Source organism: Salvelinus namaycush, chromosome 40 (assembly GCF_016432855.1).
Source record: "Salvelinus namaycush isolate Seneca chromosome 40, SaNama_1.0, whole genome shotgun sequence".
NCBI lineage: Eukaryota > Metazoa > Chordata > Actinopteri > Salmoniformes > Salmonidae > Salvelinus > Salvelinus namaycush.
Genome location: NC_052346.1, coordinates 15,073,902 through 15,086,959, shown reverse-complemented (window position 1 = coordinate 15,086,959; position 13,058 = coordinate 15,073,902). Strand labels below are relative to the sequence as shown.

General features: G+C 44.3%; 1 protein-coding gene across 2 annotated transcripts in view; it reads left to right on the top strand.

Annotated features, from left to right (window-relative positions):
• Positions 1 to 98: 98 nt before the first annotated feature.
• Positions 99 to 13,058, top strand: part of LOC120033431 (rho guanine nucleotide exchange factor 7-like) — a 28,035-nt gene continuing 15,075 nt past the window's right edge. For both annotated transcript variants that reach the window (XM_038979791.1, XM_038979790.1), the window contains exons 1-9: positions 99 to 531; positions 2,927 to 3,010; positions 6,150 to 6,234; positions 6,703 to 6,836; positions 7,037 to 7,238; positions 8,833 to 8,921; positions 9,983 to 10,077; positions 10,219 to 10,314; positions 10,646 to 10,768. In XM_038979791.1, coding sequence (XP_038835719.1) covers positions 367 to 531; positions 2,927 to 3,010; positions 6,150 to 6,234; positions 6,703 to 6,836; positions 7,037 to 7,238; positions 8,833 to 8,921; positions 9,983 to 10,077; positions 10,219 to 10,314; positions 10,646 to 10,768 — 1,073 coding nt within the window. In that variant the 5' untranslated portion in view covers positions 99 to 366. The remainder of the gene's footprint in view (positions 532 to 2,926; positions 3,011 to 6,149; positions 6,235 to 6,702; positions 6,837 to 7,036; positions 7,239 to 8,832; positions 8,922 to 9,982; positions 10,078 to 10,218; positions 10,315 to 10,645; positions 10,769 to 13,058) is intronic.

Sequence of the window (13,058 nt, the reverse complement as noted above, 5' to 3'; positions counted from 1 at the left end):
AATATTAAACCGCAAACAGGGGGACAGTCTCTAAAAGCAGTTACAGTTTTACATCTTTGTGATGTCATTCTCTGTTGGAGCATTTCGCGGCAGCAGCAGGCGACACAGGTTGGGGGAATAACGAGAGAGAGGGGGGCAGTTGACAGTTTACCAGGCGTAAAAGACTGGGAAACGAAGCCAATAGACGAGCTACAATTTAAAGGACGAAAGCAGCTGTCCGTCAACCTCTCCAAAACGCAGTCATGTTATCTTTATCCGTTAGGATATGTTTTTATTCTGAATAGGCTATTATTCTCCAATTACATCGTTCTCTTCTAGCAAAACATCCCAGGATAGGATAGAGTGGATGTTATTGTAATAATAGCCATGAATTCGGCGGAACAGACGGTAACGTGGCTGATAACGTTGGGGGTCTTGGAGTCACCGAAAAAGACCATTTCTGACCCTGAAGGATTCCTGCAGTCTTCTCTCAAAGATGGGGTTGTCCTGTGCAAGCTGGTGGAGCGATTGCGCCCTGGTTCTGTTGAGAAAGTAAGGTCATATCTTATTGCCTGGATGTCCCACCTCTGCCTTAGACAACTATTATGTGGAACTTGAAGAATTAAACATTGGTATTAGTATGTCTTTGTTAATGATCTAAACTAGGATCGGTTTGAGATCTACAACAACAGAGGGGTTATTGTACGGAGTAGAGTGGAATTTCCGGACAGATGTCCGTGTGTCTCACTTCAGCACTAGTTTGCATTGACAATGAGATGCCTATTCCCTTTATTCCCAATATAACCTATTAAGTGAGTAATAACGCGATTGTATTCACATTGGCTACACATGGCATTAAAGTCCCATGATTTTTTTCTAGATTGAAAACAGACGCTTTTTTAAAAAGAAAACATGTTTGATTTTCGGAATAAGTATGCACATTTGGCCACTGCGTTTATTTTTATTCCACCCAAAAATGTTGCTATAATAAACGGGTGTTTTTGGTTCGGATCAACTGCTATAATGGGGTACACTACAAATAGATTCACATGAGTGGTCCGCCATTGACTGCAATTTCAATTTCACTCAGAGGAAGCCCCCTCCCTCTCTTTTAAAGGAACAGTGTTGTTTTAACATTATTTATCCATCAGAGTAGACCACTTATATAGGCTTACATTCTAACATTGGGAAACGCATTAGCCTACTCTCTATCCCCCTGACTGTTGTTTGTAATGTTTGTATACTCCGTTATATACTCGGTTTTCTATATTGTATATTTTGAAATGCTTTACAACAACAAAAATGCATAAAAGTAAAGCCTATAGGGTCTCCCGAGACTAATGCACTGCATCTCAGCGCTAGAGGCATCACAATAGACCCAGGCTGTATCACATCCGGTTGTGATTGGGAGTCCCATAGGGCGGCGCACAATTGGCCCAGCGTCGTCCGGGTTAGGGTTTGGTCGGGGTAGGCCGTCATTGTACATAAGAATTTGTTCTTAACTGACTTGACTAGTTAAATAATAATAAAAAATTGTCCCTAATACAATGGTGTTTCCATAACCCTTAAATGAGAGTGTTTCACTGAATAATTGGGAGTCCCATCAGTAGGGAGATGCAGTGCATTAGTCTCGGGAGACCCTATGGGCTTTACTTGTATGCATTTTTGTTGTTGTAAAGCATTTCAAAATATACAATATAGAAAACCGAGTATATAACGGAGTATACAAACATTACAAACAACAGTCAGGGGGATAGAGACAATACATTATTTCAAGACAGTGGTGGGAAATGTACCCAATTTTCATACTTGAGTTAAAGTAAAGTCACATTAATAGAAAATTACTCAATTAAAAGTGAAAGTCACCCAGTAAAATACAACTTGAGTAAAATTATTTGGTTTTAAATATACTTAATTATCAAAAGTAAATGTAATTGCTAAAATATACATAAGTATCAAAAGTAAAAGTATAAATTATTTCAAATTCCTTATATTAAGCAAACAAGACAGCACGATTTTTTATTATTTTTTACAGAGAGCCAGGGGCACACTCCAACACTCATACATAATTTACAAACGAAGCATTTGTGTTTAGTGAGTCCACCAGATCAGATGCAGTAGGGATGACATGGGATTTTCTCTTGATAAATTAGTGAATTGGACCAGTTTCCTGTCCTGCTAAGCATTCAAAATGTAACGAGTACTTTTGGGTGTCAGGGAAAATGAATGGAGAAAAAAGTACATTTTTTTCTTTATGAATATAGAGGGGTAAAAGTAAAAGTTGTCCAAAATATAAATAGTAAAGTGCAGATACCCCCCAAAATTACTTAAGTACTTTACACCACTGTATAAAGACAAATTAATTACAAACATTACACGTTTCGATAGCTATTTTGTTACGAGAAGAAGAAATCGTGTTTATTTGTTGCCTTGATATTTTAACTGAGGGGGGGAAAAACGTCATTTCTGTCACACACCCACAGAGCAATAATGTACCTGCCCTTGTGCACTTGCAATTTATGCACAATTGGGGAAAAGTTAACAGCATAACTACAACAACAACAAGGTCGGGGACTTCTAAATAATAGCCAATTGACGATAGGCCTAATAAGGAGAGAAATTGTTAGGTTATTAAAGGTTATGAAGCATGTGATTGCCACTACTGATATAGTCGCGGAGTGTTCTGTTTGCACAGGTAGGCACCAAAGGTGTAGCCGCAGGGTTCTGGTTTTCACCGTGGAATATACATACCACGTCATTTCCTCTCCTACTAATCCAATTTCCCGATGGGAGATTGAGAGATTTTTTAGAAACAACGATTGGAGATTTTAGTTTCACACTGAAATCGTGGATCTGTACCGTCTTTTGCAAAACCGAGAACGAAACAAGTTACCTACGTACGGTTCGGGGATTTACTTCATAAAACGTTTAACTCCCTTTCACACAGATCTTCCAAGAACCAAGGAATGATAGTGAGTTCCAGAGCAATATAAAGGAGTTTCTGAAAGGCTGCGGGTCCTTCCGAGTGGAGGTGAGTAATTTAACCTGCCAGCTGCTCTGTAACTTTGTTGCAAATATCGACAACACAACGCGCTCTAAACATGACTGAAAACACTGTATCAACATTTAATTTGATGAACACGTGAGCCTGCCCCATGGGGCGTTAACACAGCCCAGTTGTTTTACTAGCCTACAAGCTGAAATACTACAGTTGCAGCCCGTCGCCATTTGGATACTACCCTACTCGATGTGTAGGGTTAAGGTAGAATGATTTGGTCACCATGATTTGTCCGTTTAACTGAGAAGTATACCATTTTACAACTTGATGTTAGATGGTTCATCATCATGAAAATAATCTATAGGCAGGGAGAAACTGCAGTCCATGTTTCAGTTCTTTACACAGCCATTACAAACTTCAGCTGACATTAGCCACTGTTAGCTAAAAAGCGATGGGGGCAAACCAACTCCATATTTGGTTTGATGTTACTTAAAGGCGATTTGGCCATAACAATCTAATAAAAACATGCTCACAGCTTAGCTGAAGTTTGTAATGGCTGTGTAAAGAACTGCACCATGGACTAGTTTCTCCTGGCCTATAGACTATTTTCAGGGTGAGGAACCATCTAACATCAAGTTGTAAATTAGTGATCTTGTCCTTTTAATTCAACAACAAATTGTTATTCTACATATTGAGCTGTCCTGGTCAATATGCAGAACAAGGGAATTTAACTGTGGGTACATCTACTGTCATGAGTAGCCAAGGCTGAGAGCCATATTTCAGTCAGTCAATACCATGAACCCTATTTCAACATTACAAAACACTTTCAAATGAATAATTATTATATTTCTACTGTGTGAAACCTGGGTTTTTGGAATTCTGTTTTAAAGCACAAATGGCATCTCTTGCAATACTGTTCAGCTATCACACAATTTTCTATTTGTCATGGAAACAAGATTTGCCTCAAACTTCTGAGAGATTGTGAGACATGGCAGGTAAACAAAGGTGTGATCTGAACAGCCTCCTGATTTAAAATCCGTCTGGGAATTTAGACAGTCCACTACTCCCGAAAAAAAAATATATAAATTTGTACATCTTGTAGTAAACTACTTGCCTTACCATGGCCTAGTTCTTGTGAATGCCTTGTCTCATCTCGACCCTGTTACTGACTGCTTCAAGACCAGGCCTTATGGAAAGACTGTGACCGCTCTGTTCCAGTGTTCACATGATACCTCTAAGAATGAAGCAGTGTATTGGCATGCATCCAAGTGCTATGCTAGTGTGGATATTGGCCTGTGACTCATAACTACCATGAGTGAGAGCTGCTGGACAGTTATATCTCATGGCTGCTCACTGCATTGTTGAGGCTGGGCTGCAGCAATAGTAACTAGCATGGCCTTTAGCACCCAACTCAGGTCTGTCTGGTCCTGTCTGTCTGGTCCTGTCTGTCTCTGTCCTGTCGTCAGTCATGCCTAACCGAATCAATACAGTTTATGCAAGAGATGGTGCTGGGGGGGGGGGGGGGGGGGGGTTCATGAGAATGTCAACCCAACCAATGGATTTTCCAACGAGGTCAATTAGGTCGCAAGGCTAAATTCCAAAATTACCAGACATGGACATACACTGTAGTGTGAAGGAGCAATAAGCTGTCATGATGGCCATGGTAGATTAATGTCCCAAAACAACCCCTACCTTATAGACATTCATTCGTAATAGATCTCTTCACTCTAGAGACCACATTGAGTCCATCCACCATATTGCTTAATACATCCATGTAGTTCTGTCAGATCAAGAAGAGGTCATTCAGAAGTGTGTGTATAGGATTAGAGAGTAAGGGGTCGTTAGGGGTGTGTGTTAGTTAGAGAACATGATGAGGCAGAGAATAGAGACGGCTCAGACTGCTGCTAATCCCCGAGACTGGCCCTGGGTGGTTAAAGGGTAGGAGTGAGGGTGTGTGTGTGTGTGTCCAGACTAAGGGGGCAGGGGTGGGTAGAGGGTGGGACTGTGTGGGTGCTTAGCCATAAGTGTGCCACAGTGAGTTCTGGACCAGACTGGGTGAAAACTGCCCTCAGAGCAGAAGCAGCATGTAGGGCTGAGGAAACCAATGCCACTACTGAATTACCACTCAGCTATGAAAATGACCTAATACTCTGACAGGGAAGTAGACCTCGTAGAGCTACTACACTTACTGCCATGCCAAATGGTGCTGAATACAATAGAATAGCAGTAAGTAAGTAAACTTGGGTGTTGGCCTGGTTGTGCAACAGAGTTAGTACATCTCCTGCTGTGACCCAGTCACCTGGTACACTTAGTCACCTTAGGAAGCCTGATGAAATCCTGTATTTGTACTACAGAATTAGGTAGTAATCTGATAAATACAGTCACACCATATCCTGCCAGGCCAGGGCACTCATAGCGTGTCATGTTGGCTGTGTCTATCTAATAGTCATTAAATGAACTCTAACAACATATAGTTTAGAGACACCCAGGCCAAATGAGACGTAAAACTTGAAGACTTGAAGGAGGAATACAATGAATAGGGTCAGATGTGTGTTGGCACTCCTATCCTAAAGGTCAAAGTTCAAATATTAAACGGCCAACATTGCAGGTAGCAATTATTTTGAGAATAATACAGCATGAAGTGTCATGAGTGTATTAGTGGTTGATCCCCAGTTAGACAGCGGGTGGATCTCAACATGACAGTCACATTCCTGACCTGTCTGGACTGAGAACAAAGAGAGGGAGGAGAGCAGGATGTCCCTAGACCTGGGGCGTCCTTCCTGTGGTTGTCTGTGTGTCTGTGGTACGATGCACTGCGCTGTCTAAATCCCAGCGTCTGTACACCGTCTCAGTAATGCTTGGATAGATTATGGCTGAGTTCTGCTGCCTGTGTCAATCAGTAGTTGTTTTAACTCTGTGATATTCTCCAGGCCTCAAACCTAGCCCTCCTTACTGTGAGAAATATCTTTACAGACATTACACAAATCACTACTATGGGAATGTCTGGAAGTTCCTGTGTCAGTTCATCACCAGAACCAGAGGAAATATGACCTTTACGCCGTTGCAATGTTATGAAACAGTTTTGTTTGTCTTCAGTCAGTTATATAGATGTTTTATTTTAAACAAGTATTGAAAAGCTAAAGGATATCTCTCCTCTCCCTCCTCTTCTCAGCCATTTGAGGTCAATGACCTTCTCCAGGGACTGAACTTCACCAAGGTGCTCAACTCTCTGGTGGCACTGGCCAAAGCCACCGAGGGTAAGTGGACAAAGACAGAAGTGTGTCTGGGGTGATTCATGAAAGGTTTCCTGTTTTCTATGCAAATCCATACCTGTGAAGTCCCACATGTAACCTCTAGTCTAGATATCAGAGTGGGCGTTGTGTGTTATTAGGCCTGTGTGTGTTTCAGTGTAGAATGATGGGGGCATGTTGCAGCATGTTGAGTTGTGTTCTTCACTCACATTAATGTGTGTTGAACCTAAAGTAGCAGGTGTAAAATAAACTAGATCCCCCACATTCTGTCAGGGGAGGTTCTCTTCTGCTCTCTTCAACCAATCCAGTAAATGTGGGGAGGAGTTAAGATGGAGTGACGTCTTGTTAACGTCCGAAAGCGGAAGTCACGTCACAGACTCTCTTCCATTTCCCCTGAAAACCGGATCATCCGGTTGTTGACGGCCCCGCCGAGGCTAATGTGTATCCCCTCATCCCTCTCTCTCTCCTCCACAGACATAGGAGTGGGCAGTGACTCTGTGTGTGCGCATCACTCGTCCTCATTACGGATCAAGTCGTTTGACTCTCTGAACACTCAGTCTCCCCGCGGACGCTCCTCCAAACTCCTCCACAACCAGTACCGCAGCCTGGTGAGTCATAGAACCCAACAGAACCACAGAAACCAACAGAACTAGAAGGAACCATTTGAGGTGGTTCTCACCTGCAGCTTGGGGTTGTTTTTGCTCCATCCTTACTTTCTCAATCTCTTCTTTTTTCTCTCCCTCTTAATTTCTCTCCTGTTCCTCTGTTCTTTCCCTTCCTCCATCGCTCCCTCTTTCCTCCCCACTAGGACATGTCGGAGAGCGGTGGGCAGCGGGTACTGGTGAAGGCCAAATTCACCTTCCAGCAGACCAATGAAGACGAGCTGTCCTTCAACAAGGGTGACATCATCAGTGTGTCACGCCAGGAAGATGGCGGCTGGTGGGAGGGCTCGTTCAACGGCAACAAGGGCTGGTTCCCTAGCAACTATGTCAAGGAGGTCAAAGGCAGCGGTGGGTGTCGGTGATTGGGTGGCTTGGATTGAATATTAAGTAGGGATCATAGTTTGTATTGGCGAGTATAAACATTAGGCTTATGCATCTCTAACAACTTTATAATCATCTATAGCAGCTCTATTACAACTGTATAACACTCAAGGAAATATCTCCTGTGATGATATCTGATAGTGGTCCCCCCTATAGCTGACTGTACCTCTGAATCATGCAGCTAAAGCAGGCTGTTGATAACTGGTGTGATTTACACACCGTATTTAATGTGGCTCTCTAGGGAATATCCTCTGCTGGCTATACATCAAATACCCATTTCATGCAGTTAGCATTTCCCCCGGCTGCTAGAGCTGTGATACCTGGTAAAATAAATAAATCATGTTAAGTTGACTGAGAACACATTCTTATTCACAGCAATACAGGGTGTTATGCTGCTGGCCAAAGAGAATGATCATGAAGAGAATGATTTTTAAAGCTGCAATATGTAACTTTTTGGTGTCCAAACCAAATTCACAGAAATGTTATTTATAGATCAGTCATCCTCACTGAAATCAAGTCTAAGTGGTAGATATGTTCTATGTGCACTATTTCCATGCTTCTTGTTCTTAAGTTTCGTTTTTGCATCTTCTACTTTCGTTTTTGTACACCAGCTTCAAAGAGCCGAAAATACAATATTGATTCTCTACACTATACGTGCTTGTTTTGTCGCATAAACTGAAATTAGAACTATTAGAATTTGAGAAACCAGGAAATAGCGGCGCAATTTATTCGTAGTGCATCTTTTAGAAGAGGAATTACAGAGTGAAGGAACGTGTTGCCAATACTAAGCTCACCAAGACATTGCTCTACTCCAGCCTATTCAATGGACTGCAATGTGCCAAGCATTACAGATAGAAATGTAATGCAGAGTAGAACTCTGAGTTTGTTCTATACACTATATTTCTATCTGCAACACTAAGTGTTCTATCAGATCATATACAGAAATGTATAGTAGATGTATAAACTGTCTTTGTGCACAGCTGTTGTGCACTATTAATGTAGCTATTGTGCATTATAACGGAGAGGAAGGAAACTGCGTGGTTAAACAAAGACAGGACATTCCTTAGCTTAGCCTGTGGGTGGGACTATCCCAAACACACCAAACAGCTCCCAGTGCTTCCCTCTGTTGGCCTACTACCTACCTACACATGATGAACTATGTATCAAACTAATTGGCATTTCTCTATAAGCTCACAGTGGTAACCCACCCCCTTTCTGTATCCAATCAGTCACACATGAACATGCCCTCTGGCTGCAGAGAGCGAGCTACAGTTTTTGTTCCTTTGCTATGTGTCATGTTGTTCTCTCTCCATTCTGTATGCTATCTCTGCCCCAAGGGTTAGCTACTAAAACACAGCAACATGAATGTGTCCCCATTTCTCTGTAGTGCATAGAAAGCCTCTGGTCTGGTCGTGAGCTAAATGAAGCCAGCATCTTTTCCTGCCGGATAACATTGCTTTAAACTCTATTATAAAATGAATGACTTCATGTTTCTGTCCTACTCTGTCTGTCTTACTTCTACTCTACACTTTCTTCTCCTCTCTCTCTCTCTACCACACAGACAAACCAGTGTCTCCTAAGTCTGGCACCCTCAAAAACCCTGTGAAAGGCTTTGACACACCAGCTGTCAGCAAGACCTACTATAACCTGGTGAGAACCTACACCACCTACTGCAGTGAGATCTGAAATACCACGAGGGTTTTAGAATGTAGGCTTTTGCCTGCCGTGTGTTCGTGTGCAGTAATGTAGGTTGTTTCTTCTGTCTGACTGGCTGCTGGGCCAGCTGTGCCTCAAGGCCCTGTGACTGGCTGCTCTGTTTCTATCTAGTGGTAGCACACTGTCACTATGGTGTGTATGTTGATGTCTGGGTCAGTGATAGTTCACAGGGACTGTGTGTCCTGCTGCCGTGACGGTGATAGGAGCACATTGCAAAGCATCCTGGGGAGGAGAAGTGGAGGGAGGGAGATATCAACTATTCAAGACACAGAAGCTGTCAGGAGAGGAGAGTATATCTGAGGAGAGGAGAGTATATCTGAGGAGAGGAGAGTATATCTGAGGAGAGTATCTGTATTGTCCCAATGGACAGTAATACGTTAAGATCCACATGGAGCAATCTGATACAAATCAATACATTATGATATGGGGAAAAGTGAATAGTTCAGTACTAGTCTTTATGAAGACTTGAAGGTAACCTCATCACAATGTTAAGTTATCCTGTGTTTAAAGATCCAAATGAGTTTGAGAGTTGAAATATGAGCCCTACAACATCAGGAGTTAAAAGCTACCTGGCTGTCCGCCATTAGTGGATGTTAGATGGGTTAAAGCCAACTTAAACCCTCCATCCATCTCTGCATCCTTCCTTAAGCCTGCTCTGAACCTAGCCAGTGATGACATGGACTGAAGAGGTCAGTATTTGATGAAAAAAGGATAGCAGTTTATTTCTGTCCTCTGGTTTCTCTGTCTAATGGGCTCCTCGTATGAAACTTCAAGATAAAATAAAAAAATGACGTGAAGAGGACCGGCTTCAGGAAGCAGAGTGAACGGTCTCCCTGGCCCCATTCTGTCAACGAGGGGGAGGTTAGGAGGAGAGAGGGTGGGTCTCCTCAGTGGGGGTTTCTGAGTTCAGTGTCTCTGTCTGCCTGCCTGCCTGTCTGTCTGTCTATCCATCAACATCCTCTCCTAACCCCCCTGTTCTGTCTCTCTCCATCTAGGTGCTCCAGAACATTCTAGAGACCGAGACCGAGTATTCCAAGGAGCTCCAAAGCCTACTGACCTCATACCTGCACTCACTGCAACCCACAGACAAGTGAGTGTGTTTGTGTTCACATGGCTGTGTGTGTGTGTGTGAGGGTCTGATTTGAGCATACTATGAACCTTACTGTACCCTCTGTCTTTTAGTCAACCATATCGCTCCAGCTTTCCCCACACCGTCTCCCTCTGTCTCCAGGTTGAGCAGTGCAGACGTCAGTCACATCCTGGGGAATCTGGAGGACATCTCTACCTTCCAGCTGATGTTGGTTCAGTCCTATGAGGAATGTACCAGGTGAGTCCCCGAACCCACACACACACACACACACACACACACCATATGATCAGTCCAGCATTGACTAAATGTATCTCATCAATACATGGATGTACCAAACGAGTGCCCATAATCTTCATGCAAGCTTCAAATATGAACCAACTCTGAAATAGACCACGTCCTGTCTGCCAATAGGATCTAAAGCCACACCTTAAAACCCGCTGTGTGGGAGGGAGCACTATTCCTCATATATATATGAGTACATCAACATGCTGTTTATACGGGTCACACTGACACCTACTGGTAGATTCTGGTAGTGCTGTGGTGGTGAGCACATTGTGTATGTGTGTAGGCTTCCAGAGAGCCAGCAGAGAGTAGGGGGCTTCTTCCTCAACCTGCTGCCCCAGATGAAGGCTCTCTACATGGCCTACTGCTCCAACCACCCCTCGGCTGTCAACGTCCTCACAGAACACAGGTAAGTGTGTGTGCACGTCAGGTAAATGTGTGTGTGCATGCGTGTGTGTAACCAAATCCATCGTGTGATTTTTATGACACTGGGTTGACTGTCAAAATGATAGCGGACTATTTTCAGTTAAAATATCTGCAAAGTATTTTGTGTGTTTCAGTGAGGAGCTGGGGGAGTTCAGTATGTCACTGTGTTTCAGTGAGGAGCTAGGGGAGTTCAGTATGTCACTGTGTTTCAGTGAGGAGTTGGGGGAGTTCAGTATGTTGCTGTGTGTTTCAGTGAGGAGCTGGGGGAGTTCAGTATGTCACTGTGTTTCAGTGAGGAGCTGGGGGAGTTCAGTATGTCACTGTTTCAGTGAGGAGCTGGGGGAGTTCAGTATGTTGCTGTGTGTTTCAGTGAGGAGCTGGGGGAGTTTAGTATGTTGCTGTGTGTTTCAGTGAGGAGCTGGGGGAGTTTAGTGTGTCACTGTGTTTCAGTGAGGAGCTGGGGGAGTTTAGTGTGTCACTGTGTGTTTCAGTGAGGAGCTGGGGGAGTTCAGTATGTCACTGTGTGTTTCAGTGAGGAGCTGGGGGAGTTCAGTATGTCGCTGTGTGTTTCAGTGATGAGCTGGGGGAGTTTAGTATGTTGCTGTGTGTTTCAGTGAGGAGCTGGGGAGTTCAGTATGTTGCTGTGTGTTTCAGTGAGGAGCTGGGGGAGTTCAGTATGTTGCTGTGTGTTTCAGTGAGGAGCTGGGGGAGTTTAGTGTGTCACTGTGTGTTTCAGTGAGGAGCTGGGGGAGTTCAGTATGTCACTGTGTGTTTCAGTGAGGAGCTGGGGGAGTTTAGTATGTTGCTGTGTGTTTCAGTGAGGAGCTGGGGGAGTTCAGTATGTTGCTGTGTGTTTCAGTGAGGAGCTGGGGGAGTTCAGTATGTCGCTGTGTGTTTCAGTGAGGAGCTGGGGGAGTTCAGTATGTCGCTGTGTGTTTCAGTGAGGAGCTGGGGGAGTTTAGTATGTTGCTGTGTGTTTCAGTGAGGAGCTGGGGGAGTTTAGTATGTTGCTGTGTGTTTCAGTGAGGAGCTGGGGGAGTTTAGTATGTTGCTGTGTGTTTCAGTGAGGAGCTGGGGGAGTTCAGTATGTCGCTGTGTGTTTCAGTGAGGAGCTGGGGGAGTTCAGTATGTTGCTGTGTGTTTCAGTGAGGAGCTGGGGGAGTTCAGTATGTTGCTGTTTCAGTGAGGAGCTGGGGGAGTTCAGTATGTTGCTGTTTCAATGAGGAGCTGGGGGAGTTCAGTATGTTGCTGTGTGTTTCAGTGAGGAGCTGGGGGAGTTCAGTATGTCACTGTTTCAGTGAGGAGCTGGGGGAGTTCAGTATGTTGCTGTGTGTTTCAGTGAGGAGCTGGGGGAGTTCAGTATGTCGCTGTGTGTTTCAGTGAGGAGCTGGGGGAGTTCAGTATGTCGCTGTGTGTTTCAGTGAGGAGCTGGGGGAGTTCAGTATGTTGCTGTGTGTTTCAGTGAGGAGCTGGGGGAGTTCAGTATGTTGCTGTGTGTTTCAGTGAGGAGCTGGGGGAGTTCAGTATGTCACTGTTTCAGTGAGGAGCTGGGGGAGTTCAGTATGTTGCTGTGTGTTTCAGTGAGGAGCTGGGGGAGTTCAGTATGTCACTGTTTCAGTGAGGAGCTGGGGGAGTTCAGTATGTTGCTGTGTGTTTCAGTGAGGAGCTGGGGGAGTTCAGTATGTCACTGTTTCAGTGAGGAGCTGGGGGAGTTCAGTATGTTGCTGTGTGTTTCAGTGAGGAGCTGGGGGAGTTCAGTATGTCACTGTTTCAGTGAGGAGCTGGGGGAGTTCAGTATGTCACTGTGTGTTTCAGTGAGGAGCTGGGGGAGTTTAGTATGTTGCTGTGTGTTTCAGTGAGGAGTTGGGGGAGTTTAGTATGTCGCTGTGTGTTTCAGTGAGGAGCTGGGGGAGTTCAGTATGTCACTGTGTGTTTCAGTGAGGAGCTGGGGGAGTTCAGTATGTCGCTGTGTGTTTCAGTGAGGAGCTGGGGGAGTTCAGTATGTCGCTGTGTGTTTCAGTGAGGAGCTGGGGGAGTTTAGTGTGTCGCTGTGTGTTTCAGTGAGGAGCTGGGGAAGTTCAGTATGTCGCTGTGTGTTTCAGTGAGGAGCTGGGGGAGTTCAGTATGTCGCTGTGTGTTTCAGTGAGGAGCTGGGGAAGTTCAGTATGTCGCTGTGTGTTTCAGTGAGGAGCTGGGGGAGTTCAGTATGTCGCTGTGTGTTTCAGTGAGGAGCTGGGGAAGTTCAGTATGTCGCTGTGTGTTTCAGTGAGGAG